The 25,000-nt window shown below is 40.9% G+C and overlaps 1 protein-coding gene across 16 annotated transcripts in view; it reads right to left on the bottom strand.

The window, feature by feature from the left end:
* The window catches only part of tenm3 (teneurin transmembrane protein 3), a 758,992-nt gene that overhangs the window by 42,290 nt on the left and 691,702 nt on the right, over positions 1 to 25,000 (bottom strand). For all 16 annotated transcript variants that reach the window (XM_053232303.1, XM_053232299.1, XM_053232292.1 and 13 more), the window contains 3 exons: positions 20,504 to 20,765; positions 13,334 to 13,601; positions 10,473 to 10,616 (listed from right to left, as the gene is read on the bottom strand). In XM_053232303.1, the coding sequence (XP_053088278.1) occupies positions 10,473 to 10,616; positions 13,334 to 13,601; positions 20,504 to 20,765 (674 nt within the window). The remainder of the gene's footprint in view (positions 1 to 10,472; positions 10,617 to 13,333; positions 13,602 to 20,503; positions 20,766 to 25,000) is intronic.

The raw sequence follows: 25,000 nt of genomic DNA on the forward strand, positions 1-25,000 counted from the left end.
TCTTGCTCTCTCTCTCTCTCTCTCTCTCCCTCTCTCTCTCTCTCCCTTTCTGACAAAAAAGTGAATCTTCAAACTGTAAGTTCAATCTCACGCTGCCTGGAGTAAAGTGTGTGTGTGTGTGTGTGTGTTTCACAGGAGGAAATGCCACCAGCTATTGAGAGCAGGTTGAGTACTGTGCGTGTGTGCGTGTATGTGTGTCTTATCCTTTTTAATTTCCTGGCTGTGGTGTGTATGTGTGTGTGTGTCTTCAACACACTTCAGCTATTTAACACTACACTGAGCGCACTCCAATCTGGTCTATAAAGTCTAAACTCTGGGGTATCTATGACACAGGTACAGATCTTTTCAGCAGGAATGAATAAGTCTCAGTGTCTGAAATCTCTCACTCACTCGTTCACTATTTACTACATTACGCTATAAATTATATACTGTGTGTGTGTATATATATATATATGTATAATGTATATATATATATACACTGTGCCATATGTAAGGGACAGTATAGAGAGAGACTCTGGATTAAATTAAATTCAGACGCTTGGGAAAAACACATCATTGTGAGCCGCTGTTACGTTACAGTGATATTCTGAATTAAATACACAGCTAACAAGCACAATCTGGCTTAGTGGCAGTTAAATAACATGTTTATTTCTGAATACATTACGAAGTTTAGCCATTTATCCAACCTGACACCTTCAACACTTCTAGTTGAAAGAAATCTCTGTGCAGTGTGTGCATTGTGGAAGTAAAGTACCTGGACTGTACTAGAGTCACAGTGCATTATGGGTAATAATTCATTGCACTATCTAGGGAATGTAATTTGTCCACTGAGAAAAATACAAAATGGCCGCATCCTAAACACAGAGCACTCTACAGGAGAGTGAACAGGGAACCAATTCAGATCATTTTTGGATTTGATAACGTTCGCAGTTTTTTATAAGTTATAGATTAAAAAAATATATAGTTTAAATTTTAATCACGCAGAATTTCACCTACCGTGTGTGATGTCAGAAAAGGTTTTCACAGCAGACCAATGAGGAGCTCTGATTTACGATCTCTCTCTCTTTCTCGCTCTCTCTCTCTCTCTCTCTCTGTCACATATACACACACACACACACACACACACACATACACAAACACACTCTCTCTCTCCCTCTCTCTCTATCACACACACACACACACTCACTCACTGGTCTTCATTACTTTCTCCTCTTTCTTCCTCTTTTATTTTCTCTCTTTCTATTTATTTTTTATCTGCTTATATCACGCTACTTATTTATTTTCTTGGTCCTTTTCATCTTTTTCTCTCATTCCTACTGTATTTCTCTTTTTTCTCTCTAATTCTCTCTCTACTTCCTACTCGTCTATTTTCTCTCTTTCTATTTATTTTTTATCTGCTTATATCACACTGCTTATTTCTTTTCCATGCCCTTTTCATCTTTTTCCCTCATTCCTCCTCTATTTCTCTTTTGTTCCTCCCTGTCAGTCTCCGTCTTTCTTTCCTATTATTCTCTTTCTGCCTTCCTCACAACCTTCGTTCTCTCTTTCCCTACCTCTCTTTCTTTACTTCTTCTTTCATTACCCATCCTTCTTCTTTTCTTTCTTTCTTTAACATCTTTTCACCTCCTCGTAAACACTGTGTATTTCCTTTACAAACGGTAACTCGAGTTAGAAATAAGAACGTTAGTGGACTCCTCTAAACACAGTAGTGATCGTCCACATCAGTGTGATTGTACTTTATTCCTGATTAGATTTTATAAAATAACTGCAAGATTTGACATTCATGAGCCATTCAGAAAGAATGCTGAGATTAAGATGAACAGAAAGTATGCATGATTTCTTGCGCAGTTCTTCATAGACACTGGATTTTAATATTGTAAGAAGAGTACAGTAATGTTTCTACTTTAATTCTTTTTTTTTTAATTTAATTTTAGCAACCTGAGCACTGCAACCAGTGATATGAAGTGAAAATTTTAGTGTGTGTTTGTGTGTGTGTGTGTGTGTGTGAGTGTGTGTGTGTGTGTGTGTGTATGTAAACCTACAATAAGGTTACTCTAGTCTACTCTTTCTTCATGCATTCCCCAGCCTGGACCTCCTCAAACCTCAAACGTCTTTTACATTATTTACATGTCTGGGACCTCTGAGTCTCTCTGATTCTCTCTGAGTCTCTCTGTGTCTCTCTGAGTCTCTCTGTGTCTCTCTGAGTCTCTCTGAGTCTCTCTGTATCTCTCTGAGTCTCTCTGAGTCTCTCTGTGTCTCTCTGAGTCTCTCTGTATCTCTCTGTATCTCTCTGTATCTCTCTGTGTCTCTCTGATTCTCTCTGAGTCTCTCTGTGTCTCTCTGAGTCTCTCTGATTCTCTCTGAGTCTCTCTGTGTCTCTCTGAGTCTCTCTGTGTCTCTCTGAGTCTCTCTGAGTCTCTCTGTATCTCTCTGAGTCTCTCTGAGTCTCTCTGTGTCTCTCTGAGTCTCTCTGTATCTCTCTGTATCTCTCTGTATCTCTCTGAGTCTCTCTGTGTCTCTCTGATTCTCTCTGAGTCTCTCTGTGTCTCTCTGAGTCTCTCTGATTCTCTCTGAGTCTCTCTGTGTCTGAGTCTCTCTGTGTCTCTCTGAGTCTCTCTGTGTCTCTCTGAGTCTCTCTGAGTCTCTCTGTGTCTCTCTGAGTCTCTCTGAGTCTCTCTGTGTCTCTCTGAGCCTATCTGAGTCTCTCTGAGTCTCTGTGTCTGAGTCTCTCTGTGTCTCTCTGAGTCTCTCTGAGTCTCTCTGAGTCTCTCTGAGTCTCTCTGTGTCTCTCTGAGCCTATCTGAGTCTCTCTGAGTCTCTGTGTCTGAGTCTCTCTGTGTCTCTCTGAGTCTCTCTGTGTCTCTCTGAGTCTCTCTGAGTCTCTCTGTGTCTCTCTGAGTCTCTCTGAGTCTCTCTGAGTCTCTCTGTGTCTCTCTGAGTCTCTCTGATTCTCTCTGAGTCTCTGTGTCTGAGTCTCTCTGTGTCTCTCTGAGTCTCTCTGAGTCTCTCTGTGTCTCTCTGAGTCTCTCTGAGTCTCTCTGTGTCTCTCTGAGCCTATCTGAGTCTCTCTGAGTCTCTGTGTCTGAGTCTCTCTGTGTCTCTCTGAGTCTCTCTGAGTCTCTCTGTGTCTCTCTGAGCCTATCTGAGTCTCTCTGAGTCTCTCTGTGTCTGAGTCTCTCTGTGTCTCTCTGAGTCTCTCTGAGTCTCTCTGAGTCTCTCTGAGACTCTCTGAGTCTCGATGAGTCTCTCTGTGTCTCTCTGTGTCTCTGAGTCTTTCTGAGTCTCTCTGAGCCTGAGTCTCGATGAGTCTCTCTGTGTCTCTGAGTCTTTCTGAGTCTCTACGTAAAACAAAGAAACAACAAATAACAGCAGCAACAGGAAGCTCAACCGCTCCTCTATAAGCTGAGAATGAGACGTCTGGTCTGTGAAACTGTGAAAATATGCTTATGTGGTGATTCTGTAAAGGAAATCTGTTCTCGGAAACGTGCGACATATTGAAATATTCGCGGCGGTTAGGCTGAGATGAGAGGAGAGGCTGCTGACTGCGGAGCCGCTTTCACAACAAAACACACCAAAAGCGCCGCTTCCTCCGCACACAAAAAAATCTGTCAGAAACGAACAACCCACGCGCCGGCAAAACAGTAATTAAGACTAAAACGGATAATCACGATGTAATGCATCCGTTCTGGACTCGGAGAAAGACGCCTCGCAGCAATTCGAAGCTTTTCCTTCGTCAAAAAGCAGAGCGTGAGTGAGGTGGGTCTGACAGGCTGGGAGACGGCGGGGGGTCTTTCATCACGGCCCGAAAAACGAAACAAGGTGTGGGATTCGGGCAAAAAAAAAAAAACAAGGTTTGATCTTTATTTAATGCAAGAGAAAGAGTGTGAGCAGGAGAGGGGAAGGTCAGAGGGAACGATCGCTAGTTCTTTATCAAGTGTCATGAGAAATCGGAAGGAGGAAAAAATCGAACGAATAAAAATAACACATTTATGTTTAAGGCTTTTTGAGCAGGTTTTGATAAATGCATCGCTGTTTATCGAACATCTGTCTTTCCACATGTCAGGAACGTTAGCAGTCGGTGCAATAAATGATTTAGCGAATGTGTCAGATTTCCCACAGAGATAAAACCAAGCGAAAATCCCTTGTACAATTTTAATTTATTAATTTAGCATTCGTTTGTCTGAACAATCACAAACAGTGTAATAACATTCCTAATTAGTGGTGGGAGTCAAAGACTAATTTTATAACACGATAATTTTCTTTAAAATGTGGAGCGCTAATCGTGTATGTTAATGCTAAATACCTGATTAGCGAGCAAGTTAAGAAAGCCAAGCAGAAAGTCTCTTTCCTGTTTCTCTTTCCTGTTTTTTTATGATGTGATAACATCATAATTTTATTTTCTCATTGACATGTTAGTGACTTATAATAAGAAATCTTCTATCACACACTCACACACACACACACACACACACACACACACACACACACACACTGCTGTCAGAGGAAACTTTGAAGTCGTCACTTTGTGGTGGGAAACTCTCTCGAAGATGGGTGCCATTTTTTTTGAGCATTGGGAGGGGAGCTGCTTTGAAAGCTGGGAGGGAGTGAAGGATAGATAGACGGGCGTTTCTTCAAAGCGGAACTTCAAAGCGCGACCTCACGCTGTGAGCGCTAAATTATTCACGTCGCGCAACATGGTGGAATCCGGGCGAGTTAATTACGGGCCGAGATCAATGCGGCCATCTCAGAGCGCGGGGGCCTTAACGTCGCCATAAATCTCAATAACATTCCCACTGCTCGCCATCGATTAGCCCATCGAACGACAGATCAGCCGGACGAGTGAGGGATGGAGGGATATGGAGGGATGGACAGAGAGAGAATGTGTGTGTGTGTGTGTGTGTGTGTGTGAGAGAAAGAGAGAGAGAGAGAGAGAGAGAGGATTTTGAACTTGTCTTAGTCTGCACTAACAAAGACGGATTCGCAGCAGGAAGCTTGCTGAGATAGCAATATGAGCAATGAGAGAAAACACATGACCTTCACTTCAATCCAAGACTCTTTAAAGAGTGCACACACACACACACACACACGCTGACATTTTCCCCTGAAGGGATTTTAAATATATATTTTAAATATAATGTAAAATGAGATTTTTACACCACAGTGCTGTGAATTCTCCAATCAGAAGGTGTTGATTAGTTTCCTAGAGCAGCAGCCCTGACAGTAGTGCAGGTTTATATTAATGCACTCGCTCTGATACGTTATGGTTTCTATGGCAACAGCTCATTCACAGGGACGTGTACAGCCGATACTCAACTAATAATAAACAGATTAAAGAACATCGTCGATGTGGTGATGTTTTCTTAAAGTAAGGAGAAGTTTATTTAACACGAATGGAAGGAGTCTCCAGTGTTAGCGCTCTGTTATAGTCAGAGGTGAAGCTGTAACTTCTTCTGGAAGTTTTCTGCTATTAGCGAGAAACCGCAAAGAAGCGTAAACTCGTCAGAAAACTAAAAGTTACGGTTTTCGAAATCCGTTTATGTGAAGCGTCCGCCGTACGAGTCCCCGTGAACGTTCTGTTACTATAGAAACCATAATGTGTTACAAGGAAGCGCATTAATAAACTTCTCATACTAAAATAATCACGTCTTGTGACCAATCAGAATCCAGACATGGATTGTAAAGCGACAGTAGATAAAGTTGCATTTCTTACAGCTTGTTCTTTCAAGCGCCGCCCCCTTTTTTCACGCTTTGTGTCGGGTCGCCGCCTGCGCCAAAATTCACAGGAAGAAAACATCGCTGCTAGTGTACGTCTTTGTGTTATTGTTGTTATGATGGAAACACAGCGCTGAAACGTAAATGTGTCCTTCAGCAGTTTTCCACATGTCGTGTGTGCGTGTGTGTGTGCGTGTGTGTGTGTGTGTGTGTGCGCAGATCTGATTATGATTTCAGCGTTCGCAGGCTGTACGCTTCTGACGAGCGGAACTTCTGTAGTTTATACGTGGATGTAAGTTTGGGAGTTTCGATGATGTATGGCTTCTTTCACGCCTGAAATCAGTTACATCAGATTATTGGGCCGAATTATAAAGAGCTCCTTAGGTGAGTGTGTGGATTTCACTGAAACGCTGTCATAAATCTTACACAAGCTCTGTGTGTGTGTGTGTGTGTGTGTGTGTGTGTGTGTGTGTGTAGCGGTCATTGAATATTATACCAAAATCAATGTAATTTAATCTTCCACTGTCTCTGCTGAGTTTTATATGATAAATATTTCATGTGGACGATTACTCTTTCTCTCTCTCTCTCTCTCTCTCTCTCGTCTCATATCTCTCCTTCTCTCTCTTTTTTGTCTTTCTCTCTCGGATCTGACATTGAAGAACGAGTGACAACCGACGTGGAATAATCACCACTCGCAGTCTTACGTAGGGATTTTTTTTAGCGAAGAAGATCATTCTCCTCACCAGCAGGGGGCGGCGGTTTGTAGAAATATGTAATCAAATAAAGAAAACCACTACAAACTGGCACCATCTCTCTTTTTTCTTTCTTTCTTTTCTCACTCGCTTTCTCTTATTCTGTCTCTCTTCTTCTCTTCCCCTGAAATAAAAAGCATGAACATTTAACAGATTCTCTCTGTTTTTCCTTTTTCTCACACATCCCCTCTCTCACTCTGTCTCTGTCTATCTCTGTGTATCTCTCTCTCTCACTCTCTCTCGCCCTGTCTCTCTCTCTCTCTCTCTCTCTCTCTCTCTCTATGTCTCTTTCTCTCTCTGTCTGTTTCTCTCTCTCTCTCTCTCTCTCTCTCACTCTCTCTCGCCCTGTCTCTCTCTCTCTCTCCCTCACTCTCTCTCTCTCTCTCTCTCTCTATGTCTCTTTCTCTCTCTGTCTGTTTCTCTCTCTCTCTCTCTCTCACTCTCTCTCGCCCTGTCTCTCTCTCTCTCCCTCACTCTCTCTCTCTCTCTCTCACTCTATGTCTCTTTCTCTCTCTGTCTGTTTCTCTCTCTCTCTCTCTCTCTCTCTCTCTCTCTCTCTTTCTCTGGGCAGTGAATGTGAAGTAGTTGTGCTCTCTGACCGGAGCTGATAAGGGGAGATGAAAGGAAGCAGGAGGGGAGAGAGAGAGAGAGGGAGAGAGAGGGAGAGAGAGAGGATTAAAGGTTAGCATGCAGGTGAGCCCTAAAGGCAGCGATGCTTCATATCAGAGAGTGTTACACACTCCACCCGGCCTCAATGAGATCTGAGAAGACGCATGACCTCATACACACACACTTATACTGTGTGACAGAGATAAATAATGGTGTGTGTGTGTGTGTGTGTAATGTGAGATGTGAGAGCAGAAGTGTGTGAGGTCAGTGTGAGTGCAGTTTCAGCTCTCTGTAAGGAAGAGAAAGAGAGACAGAGCGTGTCTTTTTAATTCCTCGTGTCTTCGTATACGCTCATTTGCATAATAATTTGCATAAAAATCAGATGGGTGGAAATGACATTAATTAGTTCACAAGTGCACACTGTCACTAGACGTGTGTTTGTGTGATACACACAGTGGAGATGAGTCTATGAGCATCTTTTATCCATCACTCCTCAACCCTCCCTGTATAATTTACCTGTAATCGTACAGGAAGTGGCTACAGACCAATCAGAACGGGGCTGTTCGTTTTTTTTTTTTAATTACACAACCAATCAGGTTGCAGCTCTGGTCGTAAATAAAAACAACCAACATGGTGGACGAAGTGTTAGTGTGAAAACTGGCCTTAAAAGTCAGCAAGTACATGTAAGGAATAAATAAAAAGAACAACACCACATGCTTTTTATCCATTTATAGTTACATTTAATGCTGTGGAACATCCATGAAGCAAGTTAGTTCCTGATCTCGCTTGTGTTACAGCAGCTATAAACACTCGTTCCCTCACCAGCCCCTCTCTCTCTCTCTCTCCTCTCTGTCAAAGAACCTCCTCTGTCCTGAAGATGTCAGAAAATTTAGTTACAGCTTTACCTTTATTTAAAGTTACAGCTGTTACAAAGCGCTGACACTGGAGACTCCTTCCTTAAATGGGCGTGTAAACCTCAGGCTTCCACAGGATATGATTTCTATTCTTAAAGTGACGATTCGATATTTGTCACTGATTCTGCTACGATATGATACCAAACGATCCGATTTATCCCCCGAACGTCATTCTGAATCTGGAGAAGGCTTAGCGTTAATTTGTGAATGATGATGACTTTAGGACTAATTTAAGAAGGACTAATTTAGTTAAATATCAGTATTTAGTTGAGTTACAGGGAAATCAGCTTGCTGGCCTGTTAAATGATTTACACATCAGTTTAAAAGTGAGTTATTTTCACGGACTGTTTTCGATGATAATCGATTTCTGATCGTTGCCTTTTAAATCACTGCGCTGATCCAAATCGATTTAATGGAAGCTAATCCACATTCCCAAAAGTCCCTTTAAAACTCCGGGAATCTCAGTCCAGCGCTTCCTGTGAGAGCTGTGTGTTTAGTTTAGTCATTCTGACCTCTGTTTGTTTATCGATTATCCGTCTCTCCTGTCCTACTCCACGCCTGTTCACTCGTCTATCATTTTCAGAATTGCTGGCTCCATCGCTTTATTTACTCTGGCGTTGGGTTTTAATTCTGAACCTCCTCCCGTGTCCGTGACTCTAAATATACTTTTTTAGGTCCGTGTTTACGTCTTTTGGTTTTCTACATCCTGAAAAAAGTTTGGCTGAAATCCTGATGTCCCGCTAACGTCTGGGAAAGACGTCTTTTTTTTCTTTCTTTCTTTTTTAAATATAAGCAGTGCAGTGTCAGTTTAAATAACTCTGAAACTTTCAAGCGAAAAAAGCCAGTCATCAGATTCTGGCTGATGTGTGGTCATTCTCGCTCTGGGTTTTACGATCAAATGAGATTATTGTTTTTAGTGATAAAGGGAGCTCAGCAATATGGAGGGAAGAAACAATTTAAACTGTGAAAACTGCTGTGTGAGTCCCTCGCGTACATAAAAAAAGCATAAAAACCTTCACTCATCCTGAGGTAGTAATTATCCACATATCACACGACAGCTTTTACACCTCACACTAGAGGAAAAACTTCAACACTCAACATTTTTGTTGAATTTCTGCAATGTTAGAGAGACATCTTTCAAATACAGACTCCTGCTTCAGCCAGACGTTAAAGTCTCCAAAAAAAAAGCAATCGTTCAGACCAAAAACTAAATAAGTACATTAAGAAAAACGAGCCTGAAAAAATAAATCAGCACCGGATTCATAACAACTCGAGATAATTTGCAGGTTTTGAGATGAAATAATTTACTGAGGTTATTTTTGTTATTGCTTGTTTTCCCAAAATCAAAACTTTGATTAAAAAGTTAGAAATGTGAAATTACAACAGGGCTGAGAAATTAAAGATTAAATATTTTAGTTATAGTTTTAATAAGATTTTAATATTTCATTATGGTTTACAAACCATAATGAAATCAACAAAAAGATTTTTGTAAAATCTTTGGAAAAAAATTTAAAATGTCCTTATTTGAACACGTAAATTTTTGGTTAAAAATCAGTTAATTGGATATTTTATTGTTGTCCTCACTGATTTTAGCTGAGAGGAAAATATATTTTTTATTTAGTTATACTGACAAAACAGTAAAAAGAAAAAAAGGATTCTGTGCGCTCTGCTGTAAACACACACCTGAGCCTCGCTCTCCTGAGATCCTATATATAGGTTAGTGATGGGGAAGAGAGAAAGGTTTAGAAAAAGAAGAAGGTGGCCAAAGGTCATAGGTCACAAAAGGTGTCACTGGTTGGTGAGATTAAAGCGGCGCTGGATTCCTCTGGGATCAAAAACAGAGAAAAGAAGAGCTTAGGAGCTGAAACGGCTAAAGCACCGAGGAAAACGCAATAAACCTGCTGGCCTTTTATGTACACACACACACACACACACACACACACGTCTGTACATGATGACAAATCATGATGCTGACTTTGTTCTATTTTGAAGAACAAAAGTCCTAACTGTTTATATTTTTCACCATAAAATCGACTCATTATTGGTTAAAAGGTCATGTATAAATATATATATAATATGTAATGTACGTGTGTGTGAGGAAATGTGGTGTTTTATTTCTCTTATACCACAGCAATACGCTAATAATTACAAACTTTCATTTATTAAAGAACAAATCATACTTTTTTATGCGTCAGATGAATGTGTGTTGATGTGGTGATTGTTACAAAGCGCTGACACTGGAGACTCCTTCCTTAAATGTTACAGAAATGTTTCTTTACTTTAAGAAAACTTCACCATATCGATTTATGTGGAGCGTCCACCGTGCACGTCCCGGTGATCGAGCTGTTGCTATAGAAACGGTAACGCATCAGAGCGAGTGCATTAATATAAACCTGCTGCGCTACTGTCAGAGCTGCTGATCTAGAAAACTAATCAACACCTTCTGACCAATCAGAATCCAGAACTGTACAGCGTGTGTCCTCACCGTTCTGGACGTCCAGCACGTGGTGTTTGTCCAGCGTCCAGCCGCCCATGTTGGAGGCGTCGAGTTCGTAACCCTGAAGGACGGCGGTTCTCTTCTCCCACAGGATCAGATCCAAACACGACTCGTACTCGAAACCCACCGACACTAAACACACACACACACACACACACACACACACACACACAGAGAGAAAGAGAGACGGAGAGGTTCTGGGATTTAGTTAATCAGATAAAAACTTTTAAACACAGACAGATGTGTTTACAACTTACAGTCAAGTCACAAAACAATCACACGCAATAAGATCTATAATAATTACCTCTATATAATTTTCTATAATCAGGGTTTTAATAAAAATATGTAGTTTTAAAAAAATATTTAATATACTGTATATATGGCACATTCTCCATGCCTGCGAGGCTAAAAACAAATCTGTATTCTCTCTTCTTCTTCTTCTTTTTCTTCTCATTATTATTATTAATTATGATATTGATTGATTGATTGATTGATTGACTGATTGATTGATTGATTGACTGATTGAATGGATAATGGTAGAGACATATTTTATCCAATTTTAATTTTCTAATTCTTTGTTTTTTAATTTTTGTGGGACTTTCCATTCATCTGTATTCCTTCTTGATATTTCTTAAAGAATATCTCTTACTGATAGATAGATAGATAGATAGATAGAGAGATAGATAGACTTCATACATTCTTTTTCAAATTGTATTTTTCATTAATATTCAGTCTCACATTTATTAAAAATGCATTTATTTACTCGTCTGTTTAATTTCCTTTTTTAACTGTATTTTATTTATTCTCGCTCTAACTCTAGTTTAATTCAGCGCTGTTATGTGCCTGATTTTTCTTTACAGTTTCAGATTTTGGAGAAGACTTGGTTCACGTGTCTTATATACGGTACGCACGTGCCGTGATCTTGTCCACGTGCTGTAACGGAATTAAAACACGGTGTTATTTGAGAAGTGAAATGTGATTGAGGAAGTTATTTCTCGGCGGTGGACTGAGTGATGTGCTGGCCTGCCACGTCGCCCGGAGCAGAATAACACCACCCATGTGTCCTCATCAGCAGCCGTCCTGACATTCTATCATCTCCGCCATAAAGCCACAAAAACACGCGTGACCTTTCCAACCCGGAGAGATGGATGTGTACGTTTCTGTCGGTCGCGCTGCGTCCGCTAATCATACACACGCTAGGAACCTCGGTCAGCGAGAAAGCACACCGCGATGAGACGATAAGAACGCTGATTTGCATGCTGGATGTTGGGTGTAAGCACTTCGCCTCTGTAAGGTCTCCTCACGTCACGTTTATTTAATTATCCGCCGAAGGTGCAGGATGACGCCGGGCGGGAAACACCGAGCGGCTGTTTATCACCATGACAACGCTGATCAGATTATAAAGGCTGAGCGATACTGAGAGAAAGTGAAGGATGTGCTTTCACTTCACCTGAGTCTCAAACTCAATCACTCATCTATACAAAGTCCATCCTTATTACACAACAAGCACACTGTTTATTTATTTATTTATTTATTATTTAACACTTCGTCAGATTGTGGGTGTGGAAATCTGAATATGGAGCTCAAATCCATCTGAAAATACTGTTTACACACACACACACACACACACACACACAGTATATTCATTTCACTGTAACGGTGCAATGAATTAATCTGCATTATTTGGGGAAACAATATGCATTTTAGCTTTTTAAACATATTTATATTACTTTTTTGTTATAATATAAAAATATAACATTTTAAAAATATTAGTTTAAATCATTTATCACAAGTATTTATTTATTTATTTATTTATTTATTTATTAAGCGTTTTAACTACTCATTTTAACTCGGGATCGAGACGTTTATAAGGAATTTGCAAATAAGAAAAAGAAAAATATTAAAAGAAAAAAGTACAATTAAAAAGTAAAAGTAAAAAGAATTTTTTTAAAAAAAAGCTTAAAATACAACATTAAACAGATTAAAAAAATTAATTTTAAAAAGTAGAACTATTAATGAAAAATAAAATAAAAAGCAAAGACACATCCATAAAGGAACGTTTCGGTTTGCTGTCCGTTTATCTGTCTGAAGTTTATCTCGTTTATTTTATTTACATGAAAACTTTCATACATTATAAAGTAGCAAAAAAAGCTTTAAAAAAAAACGAGCAAATAAAACAAAAGTAATAAGAACAGAACAATTCACCAATTTTCCTAATGATCCAATAAATACACACAAAAAATAAACAAATAAATAAACAAGTGTTTGTTAATAATCTTCAGCATTTTGTTTTATTTTTGTTTTATCTCCCAAAAAAATTGATTCACTTATTTGTTTGTTTGTTTATTCATTAAAAATGGAGACTATTATTGATCAAAATATCAATAAATCTCCAATTTTCCTCACAAACAAACAAACAACAAACAAAAAACAAATGCATAAATGAATGATTATCATACAAGTGTTTTTAATATTTATTTTTTTTCTAATCTCCCAGAAGTTATTCATTTGTTTGTTTGTTTATTCATTAAAAATGGAGAGATTAATATTAGTCAAAATGTCACTAAATCATCAAGTTTCCTCACAAACAAACAAACAAACAAACAAACAAATAAATAAATGACTATCATACAAGTGTTTGTAATTATTATTTTTGTTTTAATCTCCCAGAAGTTATTCATTTGTTTGTTTGTTTGTTTAAAAATGTAGACGAAATAGAATGATTTTCTAATCATCCATAAATCATATCTTTATTAGTATATTGCAGTATATTGTACATTAGTGTAACTCTGTATTAGTGTTTAGCGATAAATAGAAACAGAAATAAATAAACATGGCTCCAGACTCACCGACCGCCTCGCTCAGGCCGTACACTCGCTGGTTGTAGGCGTCCGTCTTGTCCCAGATGAAGGTGTAGGACAGGTTGGGTTCTGCGGGGAACCACTTCTGGAAGAGGCGTCCCACCACAGCCACCATCAGGTGCACCTTCATCAGGTTAAAGGGGATGGTGGACTGGGTCATGGTGACCTTCAGGACGGGACGGTACCCGGCCGCTCGAGAACTCAGGTACACCAGGTTCAGGTCGCTGCCGGGGATCGCTGTGTCCTCCTGGAGAACCTGCGCACCACAGAACACACAGTCACCATGGAGACCAGACCAGGAACACGCTACCTCTAAGGGTTCTTCACTTGTCCCTCTGGAGGAACACAAAGGTTCTGAGTGTTTCCCTACCAGGAACCGTTCCATGTAGAACCTCTTAGGAAGCTAAGAACCCGAAGTCTCACACTTATAGATCCCACCACCCTGAAACCTTCTTTCCTTTTTCTTCTGTTTTTCTGTTGTTCGTTCTTAATTTCAATGACCTTCTATTCATTTTTGTCTTTCTTTCGTTTATTCTTTATTTTATTAGGTTTATTATAGTTCTCTTTTCTTTCCATTTTCTTCTTTATTTTTTCTTTCTTTCTTCATTTTGTTATTTTGTTCCTTATTTCTTCTATTTTTGGCTTTCTTCTTTTGTTCATTCTTTATTTCTTTTTTAACCTTCTTTGCTTTTTTCTCTTCAACTTTATAAAAATTGTTTTGTTCATTCATTCTTCTGGTTAATTTATTTATTTAACATTTTTGTTATTTTTTGTTATGTGTCTTTCTTTCCTTCTTTTTCTTTTGCTCATTCTTTATTTCATTTCAAGTCATCTTTTCTTTTTTGTTCTTTTTGCCTGTTTCTTTCTTCTTTTTCCTCCTTTGGTTCACACTTTATTTAGTTTCTTATCATCATTTATTGTCTTTCTTTCAAAGGAGGTGGAGCAAAAAATTTTTTATGTATTAAAGAAGGACACACCACATGTTTTATCCATTAATAGTTACATTTAATGTTATGGAACATCTGAGAAACAAGTTAGTTCCTGTTTTCACTTACGTTATAGCAGCTACACAACAGCCTCTCTTTTATTCTCTTAAAGTTAATAAGACAAAAACACGCAGCTCGTCACGTTACTGAGAAACCGCAAAGAGATCGTAAACTCTTCTGTCCTGACGATTTACAGCTTTACCTCTGACTGTTACAAAGCTCTGACACTGGAGACTCCTTCCTGAAAAGTCTCCTTACTTTAAGAAAACTTTACCATATCGACAAATTTTTAAAAAGTCTCTCTGAGTGAGCGGTTGCTATAGAAACGATACTGTATTAGATCGAGCTGCTGTCCAATCAGAATCGAGCATTCCACAGCGAGTGAAATATACATTACTTTATAAAGGTTTGAGAAAATGAATACAGTGTGATGATGTGATAGAGTTCACATTTCTCACGCAGCTAAAGCACGGCTCTGTCTCTGATTTGAATAATGAGCTCTTCGCTAATAACCGAGGAGAATGAAATAAAAGCATGTCTCGGTGGTGAGCTCAGACGTTTGGACCCCGCTGTGTATTTCTTCTCTGCTCCATTACTGTTGTAATAGATTACAGAGCTGCGTTATGTAAGCGCCCGCTTTTGGCAAAAACCCCATCTTTAACTGATCCCACGGGATGAGTCGCACTTTCACCAGCACTTTCAAAACGAAACTCATCTGTGTGATGCTCGCTCTCCCTCGCTCTCTCTCTCGCTCTCCCTCGCTCTCTCTCTCTCGCTCTCCCTTGCTCTCCATCACTCTCTCTCGCTCTCCCTCGCTCTCTCTCTCTCACTCGCTCTCCATCACTCTCCCTCGCTCTCTCTCTCTCACTCTCCCTCGCTCTCCATCACTCTCCCTCACTCTCTCTCGCTCTCTCTCGCTCTCCATCACTCTCGCTCACTCTCCCTCGCTCTCTCTCTCGCTCTCCCTCGCTCTCTCTCTCTCTCACTCTCCCTCGCTCTCTCTCTCGCGCTCTCCCTTGCTCTCCATCACTCTCTCTCGCTCTCTCTCTGGCTCTCCCTCGCTCTCTCTCTCTCACTCTCACTCTCTCTCACTCTCTCTCGCTCTCTCTCTCGCTCTCCCTCGCTCTCTCTCACTCTCTCTCACTCTCTCTCTCTCTCTCTCTCTCTCTCTCGCTCTCCCTCGCTCTCTCTCGCTCTCTCTCACTCTCTCTCGCTCTCTCTCTCGCTCTCCCTCGCTCTCTCTCGCTCTCCATCACTCTCTCTCACTCTCTCTCACTCTCCCTTGCTCTCTCTCTCGCTCTCCCTCGCTCTCCATCACTCTCTCTAACTCTCTCTCGCTCTCTCTCTCGCTCTCCCTCGCTCTCTCTCTCGCTCTCCCTTGCTCTCCATCACTCTCCAGGTGATTTCTGCCGACGCTTCGCTCTTAAATTCACTCGAGTGCATTAAAGCAAGAGTCCAACCGTCTTCTTAATCGGCCCGGAGTGTTAGAATCAGTTCAGAGTCAGTGTGCCGCTCTCTCTCTCTCTCTCTCTCTCTCTCTCAGAAACACCGGCTCACGTTACAGCAACGCCGGGACGAGCAACACGGAGCGAAAACACTCACGACGTTCCCACATCCTGGTCCTCACTGTGGGGAAAGTTCTGCTCATCAACATATAACCGAAAAATAAACAGCACTTTCTTTTGCTTCTTTCTTTCTTTCATTCTCTTTCTTAAGTAATTGTTTTTTCTTCTGCCAATCTTCCTTTCCTTCTTTCTTTCTTGACTGTGCAATTGCTTCTTTTTTCTCTTTTGTTTCTTTCTTTGGTTATGTTCTGTTTATTTGTTTATCTATTTGCTTTTTTCTATCTCTCCATGTTTTACATTTTCTATAGATTCCTTTGCTTCCTTCCTATTTTTCTTTCTTTCTTTTCTCCTCTTTCTCTGTATTTATTTGTTATCTCTTTTTCTCTGTCACACCATTTAAAGAATTCTATTTATTTTCTTTTGTTAAGTTTATTTGTTTTTGTTTGTTTCGCTCTTTGTCTCTTGATTAATTGGTTGTTTATTTCTTCCGTTTCTTCTTTCTTCTGTATTTCTCTTTCTTTTTCTTGTTTTCTCTTGTATTTTATTTTGTCTTTGTTTATTTATTTGCTTTATTTCTCAGTCTCACTTCTCACATTTTCATTCCTTTATTCATTTATTGTTTGTATTTTTCTTTTGCTTTCTTTTTTCATTTAATTTAATTTTACTTTCTTTCTCTCTGTCTCTGTCTCTCTGTCTCTGTCTCTCTGTCTCTCTCTCTCTCTCTCTCTCTCTCGCCAGTCACCTCTCTTCTTGCTGTTCTGAATAAAGTAAATTACACTGAGCCACACTGCTTTCTGAGTTTCTGCACTTTGGAGCCAAACAAGTGCCTGAAGGATTTGTTTTCTTTCTTCCTCTCCCTCTCTCTCCTTCTCTCTCTCCCTCTCTCTCTCCCTCTCTCTCTCTGTTTCTTTTTTCCTGCTGTTCCTCATATTAATCGGTGAGATCAGGATGTGATGTTTATGTGAAACTTTGAGCTTTGAGCTCAGACAGCGCGAGTGAATCGATAAAATGGAAAAACAATAACTGGATTCAAAAAAGAGGAAAGAAGAAGAAGAAGAAGCAGAACAGGGGCTGAGATCTCACCGGATTAACCATTACACACACACACACACACACACACACACTCTCTCTCTCTCACACACACACACACTCTCTCTCTCTCACACACATACACACTCTCTCTCTCTCTCTCTCTCACACACACACACGCACACAAACACAAACACACAGTCACATAACTGTGGTACAATCACAGTAACCGCAGCCGATATATTTATCAAGCGCACATGTATGTGTGTGTATATGTGTGTGTATATGTGTGTGTGTGTGTGTGTGTGTGTGTGTGTGTCTCCCAGGCTTGTATATTTGCTTAAGGGTGGATGTGTAAGGTTGGAGCATGCACACACTGCCCTTTCCCACCCTTCTGTGATCTTTCATTACACACCCCGAGCTCTTAATAAAAACACACCGCATGCGCTGCCATGATCCACGCGAGCTGCCTTGTTATTCTTAGCTGTGGGGTGTGTGTGTGTGTGTGTGTGTGTGTGTGGAGGCAGAGGGGGATACGCACATGTACACATGGACATATGGCTGGGCTACCAAAACTCTTTAACCGAAATAACAAAAGAGTGATGCGGGAGGAAACGAGATCGTTTGGTGCGCTCCATTACGCACACGGTGAAGGCGGCCATTTTAGTTTTCTGATTGAGCTGCGCTGAGAAATGTGCTAATGGTTATGAAACTGGAGCTAGCAGCTAGCGCGTCTTAACCAATAACATCACTGCGCTTTCATTACAAAAATAAATGCCTTGTGGTTTTCCCAGGCCCAGACGCCGAGCATCATGGGAAAGCGGGTAGACCTTTATAACTGTAACGCTCAGTTTCTGTGTGTGTGTGTGTGTGTGTGTGTGTGTGTGTGTGAGTGACTGCATTTTCTATTGCTTTCTTTTTTCATTACTTTCTTTCTCTTCTTCCTTTTGTTATTTCTTCTTTCTTCTGTTTCTTTGTATTTTTGTTTCTTTCCTTAATATTACTTCACTTTTTTTCATTTTTGTCTCTTTTTCTTTCTTTCTTCTGTTTCTTTTTTTTTTGTTTCTTTCTTTATAGTTCTTTATTTTGTCTATTTGTTTCCTTTCTTTTGCATTGTTATATTCCTTACTTTTTCTTTCTTTCTTTCTTTCTTTTGTATTTTATTGTATATTGTATTCTTTTATTTTTATTTATTCTTTCATTCGTGTTTTGCTTGTTTATCTGTTTACTTGCTTTTTCTCAGTTTTTCTTTACCTTCTATTTTTCCTTCTTTTTTATTTATTGTTTGTTTGCATTTATCTATTGCTCTTATTTTCCATTTCAATTCTATTTCTCTCTCTTTCTTTCTTTTTTCTTTCTCCCATTCTGTCTTCTGTTTCTTTGTATTTCTTTGCTTCTTTTCTTTTTTGAATCATGTATATCTTTCAATCTTCATGGATTTTTCAGCTGAGGTTTTTCCCCGGCTTGCTTTCTCAGTCTGGTGTGTGTGTGTGTGTGTGTGTGTGTGTCAGGACAGGAGAAAACTCAGTTGGAGAGATGGTCTGAGAGTTACCCAGAGGAGGAAAGTCTGTTTGTCATTTAAGCGTGACGTGTGGAATGTGGAAAAGCCGCGCTGGCTCTCGGGGCCGTTTAGCATCGTAGCTGTAAGAGACGCTAAATTCATTCACCCTGATTAACTGCACTCAGAGTTACAGCGGGAGGAAAAAGAAAAGCAGGACATAACTCAAATCAGGACCAGGGGTAAGGAGCAGGGCCAAGGCCACTCCCTCCAGGAAGGAGAGAGAGAGAGAGAGAGAGAGAGAGAGAGAGAGAGAGCGTAATAAGGAAATGATTTCTGTGTTCTGGCTCAGAAAGCGCGCTGGCATCGCATGCTGGAGTTACGGGAGGATACATCACACACCGAGGGCAAAAACACAAACATCAGGGCAACATCTGGGGGAAGGAGAGAGTGTGGGGTGAGAGGGGTGCCAAGAATGTATCCTTCTTTCATTCCGTTATAAAGAGACAAAAACCGAGGGATTAGAAAGAAAGAAAGAAAGAAAGAAAGGGGAAGATGAGGGGATAGAGAGAATGACAGAGAAAATGGAGAGATGGGAAGAAAGACAGAGAGAAAGAAGAAGCATGAAAAAAAGTGAAAGAAAGAAAAATGGAGGAAGAGAGGGAACAACAACAGACAACAGCAACTTGAGAGAGAGAAAGAGAGAGAGAGAGAGAGAGAGAGAGGGAGAGAGGGAGAGAGAGGGGGAGAGAGGGGGAGAGAGAGAGGCTTTGCCAGGTTTTTCCCCTCTTTTCAATTTGCAAATGTGGAATTTAACCTCCAGTTTTTCCCTTGATGCAGATCTGCTTTACAGTCTGGTTTTGTGAAACACATGATCTGTGTGTGTGTGTGAGTGTGTGTGTGTGTGTGTGTGTGTGAATGCAGCGTTCGAGTGCAGACTGAAGACAGAAATATCCCTGCATCTCATGGCTTTCCTCAGGCTGCAGTGTGGAGATCACACGTTCCTCTCACACACTTCGGAGGAAGTGAAGACACACACACACACACACACACACACAGTCCTACTGCTGAATTCAAACAGTGAACACTATTAAACGGCTTAAAGTAATCTACATCAAACTACAGCACTCTACACTAAACTAAATGAAACTACACCAAACTACATCAAACTGCATCAATATACACTAAGCACCAAAATACACACAAACTACACCAACCTGCACTAAATCTACACTAAACTACACATCAGACTACGCCAAATGATACCAAACTACATCAGTCTACATCAAGCTACAGTAAACTACATCAATATACACTAACTGCATGAATCCATGCTGAATCACATCAAACTGCACCAATCTACACTAAACTACACCAACTTATGCCAAACGCCACTGCACTTAACCGTACCAAACTATAACAAACTGGAACACACCAAACTATACTAAACCAAACTACCAGTTTATGCCAAACTACAGTAAACTACACAAAACTACACCAAACCACCCAAGGTTTGTGTGAGGTGTGCATGGTGTGTATCGTGTGTCAGATGTGTATAGTGTGAGGTGTGTGTGAGGTGTACAATGTGTGAGGTGTGTGTGAGGTGTGTGTGAGGTGTGTATAGTGTGTATAGTGTGTGAGGTGTGTGTGAGGTGTGTATAATGTGTATAGTGTGTGAGGTGTGTGTGAGGTGTGTATAGTGTGAGGTGTGTGTGAGGTGTGTGTGAGGTGTGTATAATGTGTATAGTGTGTGAGGTGTGTGTGAGGTGTGTGTGAGGTGTACAACGTGTGAGGTGTGTGTGCAGTGTGTTTGAGGTGTGTACAATGTGTGAGGTGTGTATGAGGTGTGTGTGAGGTGTGTATAATACGTATAGTGTATGTGAGGTTTGTGTGAGGTGTGTGTGTGTGTGTGTGAGGTGTGTATAGTGTGAGGTATGTGTGAGGTGTGTGTGAGGTGTGTGTGTGTGTGTGAGGTATGTGTGAGGTGTGTGTGAGGTGTGTGTGAGGTATGTGTGAGGTGTGTGTGTGTGTGTGTGTGTGTGTGTTAAGCGCGTTAAGCGTGTATATAGCCGTCACTCGCCTGTGTCTCGGGGATGATGGGTCCGTTCTCAGGTGCAGATCTGAAGAAGGTAGAAAGGGGCGTGGTCACGATGAGTGGGCTGGGCCTGACGAACCCGCTCAGGTCGCAGCTGGGAATGTCGTTCTGCTCCTTCTTCAACACCAGCGTGTCCATCACGTAAAACACGTTCCACGGCAACCACACGGTGCGCTGCTGCGGCAGGAACGGAGCGCGCTCAAAACTCAGAGTCAGAGACGCGCCGCCATTGGCCAGAATGTCAAACCTGACACGCAGAGAGAGAAGCTGATTGGCCGAGGCACAAAACACTGACCATGGTGTACAAACAGGAAGAGATCGGGAGCTGAACGTGACGAGGAGTTTTAAAAAAAGCTAAATTAATATATACATAAATATAAGTATGTATATAATAATGAACTAAAATAAGAAAGAAGATAAAAAAGAAAAGAGAAAGAAAGATAGAATGCAAAGAAGACAGACAAAAAACAAACAGATAAACAAACAAACAAATAAACAGAAACAACAGAATGCCTACAAAATATGTAAAGAAAGAAATAATTAATGAAATAAGAAGACGAAAGGAAGAAAGAGTCAAAGAAAGAAAAAAAAACAGAGAACCTGAAAAAAACAACCAGATAAACAACCAAATAAATAAAAAGAAAACAAATTAAAATACATAAAAAATATGAGAAAAAAAGAAAGAAATTATTGCTGATAGAAAACTGAAAGCAAAAAATAAAACAGATAGATTAACAAGTAAATAAATAAAGAGAAAGTAAAGAGAAAAAAGAAAGACATGCTTAAATTAAGAAAGAAAAATAAATAATTAAAAATATAGAAGACAAGCAAGAAAGAAAACAGCCAGAAAATGAACCAAAGTTTCCTTGCAAACACTCAATAATTAATAATTTAATTACTATTAATAAATTATTAAAAGGCCGAAGCAAACCTGTAAGCTTATAATTACACTCACACACACACACACACACACACACACACACACACACACACTAAGACTGTGATGGAGGGATGAACCAGACATAAAAGATAAAAGACAAGTGTGAGTGTTTTTAAGGCTTTCACTTCCTGTGATGATTTTCGCTAAAAATCATCTCTCTCCCGCTCTTCCTCATCGCTGATCTCCTGAAACTAAAAATATGCTCCAGGTTTAAATCATCAGTTCCGGCGGTTTGTGGCTGGATTTTTTTTCAATCCTTAATGAAAATTTGAGGAAAACATTTGTCAGCGTGCGAGCTGCAGCCGGAGGAGACAGACCGGACGAGGCCTAATTTCCACATCAGACGGCGAGAGGATGAACCGAGGTGAGAACGTTGTTAAAGAACCCCTAAAGGTCGGATTCAAACCATTAAAAATAATTAAATATTTGAGTAATAAATTGTTGAATATGTTTTTAACGCCTGAGAAATTTCTAAAAATGGCTTCTGAACATCTCTACACCTTTCTCCTCATTAACCATGCACAGAGCTATAAATATTTATAAATATGCTAATTAGGAATAGTACCTGCATGCCCCAGGTAATTAAAGCTAAGTAAAATTAAAACTAGACACAAGTGCTCATAAATCAAAATATAATATAATAAAATAAAAAACTAAAAAAATTACGTTTGATACAAACCAAAAAGGCAGTAAATCATATTATTAAAACATATTATTAAATGTATATTATTATGATATTAAATGTAACTCAGTTAAATAAACAAATATAACCAGCTGAAGTAAACGTAAAGTTACGTACAGCTTTACCTCTGGCTGTTACAAAGCGCTAGCACTGGAGACTCCTTCCATAAATGTTACACAAACATCTCCTCACAGATGAAACATGATTACACCCATTTTTTAATCTGTTAAAGTGGAGCGTCTGCTGTACAAGTCCCTCTGAGTGAGCCGTTACTATAGAAACAGAACTCTACTGTACTGTACCTCCACTTTATCACTGCTTCCTCCATAGCTTCCAGCACCCTATCAACCCTTCCATACCCCATCTCCTCTTCCTCTCTGTCACCTGAATTAGCCATCAACACTTTCCTCTCCTCACTCTCTTCATCCATGAACCTCCTCTGCCCTCTAAACCTAGGAAGTCTTCTCATCCTGCTCCTTGGCTCTCAGATGTGAAAGAATTAAAGAATAGCAGAAAGAAAGTGGAGGAAATCACAACTTGATACTGATCTCTTCTCATACCTCTTTCTTCTGTCCAAGTTCTTATCTGATGTGACAGCTACTAAGACCTCTTTCTGCACGGGAGATGTAGAAGCTCTTGCACAAGATCATTGTGAGCTCCACATCATCTTTCCTTCAGTTCTTAATCTACCGCCTCCTCCTTCACTATCCTCCCTGACTGCTGATGACACTTTCTATGATGAGAAGATTGGTAGTCCTTCACTCCTACCCCTATCACTACACTACACATTCAGGATTACCCTCCTGTTTCGTTTTTACATTTTTCTCATAAGATCTTGCAGATTATCTTGTCCTGCAATCCCCCCACCTGCCTGCTGGATCCCATCCTTTCCACAATGCTCCAGACCATCTCACAAGACCTCCTCCCTTTCATCTCCTGTATCGGCTCATGTACAAACTGCAACTACAATGACAGCAAGGGTCATTCCTATCCAGAAGAAATGCACTCTGGATACTTCAGACATCAGCAACTACTGACTGGTGTTACTTCTCTCTTTTCTTCCTAAAAAACCTTGAATGCACTGTTTACAATCAACTGTGCTTCTATCTCACCCAGAATAGCTTCCAAGATACTTAGCAGCCTGGTTTCAACGTGGGACACTCCACACAAAATACCCTTGTGGTCATCACTGAGAAGCTTCATGCCACTAGATCAGCCAAACTGTCAGCAGTCCTTAACATCTTTGATCTTTCAGCAGCCTTCAACACAGTCAATCACAAGAATCTCTTGTCCATCCTCATGAGTCTTGGAATTCTTGACATAGCATGGCATTGGTTTGCTTCTGACCTGGAGGGAAGGTCATGTCAGGTGACATGGAGGGGATCCACATGCAGACTCTCCACTGGTGTCCCACAAGGCCCATTGCTGGGTCCTTTTCTCCTCTCCCTCTATACCCACTCTCTCAATGAAGTCATATCCTCACGTAGGTTTACATATCACTGCTATGCTGATGACACTCATCTCATCATCTCCTTTCCTCCCTCAGCCACTCATGTTTCTGTACAGATCTCAGCATGTCTGGCAGACATCTCATCATGGATGGCAGCTAATCAGATAAAATTTAATCTCAGAAAAACTGAGCTGCTCTACATCCCTGGAGATGCATCCTCATGTCAAGATCTTGTGGTCTCCCTGGACAACTCTCAGATCCCACCATCTGTCACTGCATGCAACCTCGGGGTAATCATGAACAACCAACTGTCCTTCTCAGCTCATATTGCTAAACTGATTCACTCATGCAGATTTCTCCTTTACATCACTAGGAGGATCCGTCAATTTCTATCCAGTCAGGTGCTTGTTCAGTCCCTTGTCTGCTACAAATCGTTCCTGGCAGGTCTGCCTCTGCGCACCATCAAACCAACATTCTGATGCAGAATGCAGCTGCATGACGTCTTTTCAACCTTCCCATGTGCTCCCACACCACCCCATTGCTACACTCACCTCACTGGCTTCCTCTAGCTTCTAGATTTAAAACTCTGATGCTTGCCTACAAAAAAAGACCAGCACCCATCCACGTTAAAACACTTATCACATCCCGCTCTGTACCACGCTCCCTTGACTGGGCCCACCATCTCTCAGGGTACGAGGAAGGGGTAGTGGTAGCTCAACAGGGGCAGTTTTAGCTTAGCAGGGGCAGTGGTAGCGAATCGGGGCAGTGGTAGCTTAGCAGGGGCAGTGGAAGCTTAGCAGGGGCAGTGGAAGCTTAGCAGGGGCAGTGGAAGCTCATCAGGGGCAGTGGTATCTTAGCAGGGGCAGTTGTAGCGAAGGAGGGCCAGTGGAAGCTCATCAGGGGCAGTGGTATCTTAGCAGGGGCAGTGGTAGCGAAGCAGGGGCAGTGGAAGCTCATCAGGGGCAGTGGTATCTTAGCAGGGGCAGTGGTAGCGAAGCAGGGGCAGTGGTATCTTAGCAGGGGCAGTGGTAGCTTAGCAGGGGCAGTGGTAGCTCATTGGGGGCAGAGGTAGCTCATCGGGGGCAGTGGTAGCTTAGCAGGGGCAGTGGTAGCTTAGCAGGGGCAATGGTAGCTCATCAGGGGCAGTGGTAGCTTAGCAGGGGCAGTGGTAGCTCATTGGGGGCAGTGGTAGCTTAGCAGGGGCAATGGTAGCTCATTGGGGGCAGTGGTAGCTTAGCAGGGGCAATGGTAGCTCATCAGGGGCAGTGGTAGCTTAGCAGGGGCAGTGGTAGTGCAGCAGTTAAGATGTTGAGCTTCTACACAGAAGGTCATGAGTTCCAATCCCAGAACCACCAACTTGCCACTGCGGGACCCTTGAGCAACCCTCAATTGCTCAGTTGTCTAAATGAG

This window comes from Pangasianodon hypophthalmus, chromosome 3 (assembly GCF_027358585.1).
Source record: "Pangasianodon hypophthalmus isolate fPanHyp1 chromosome 3, fPanHyp1.pri, whole genome shotgun sequence".
Taxonomy (NCBI): domain Eukaryota; kingdom Metazoa; phylum Chordata; class Actinopteri; order Siluriformes; family Pangasiidae; genus Pangasianodon; species Pangasianodon hypophthalmus.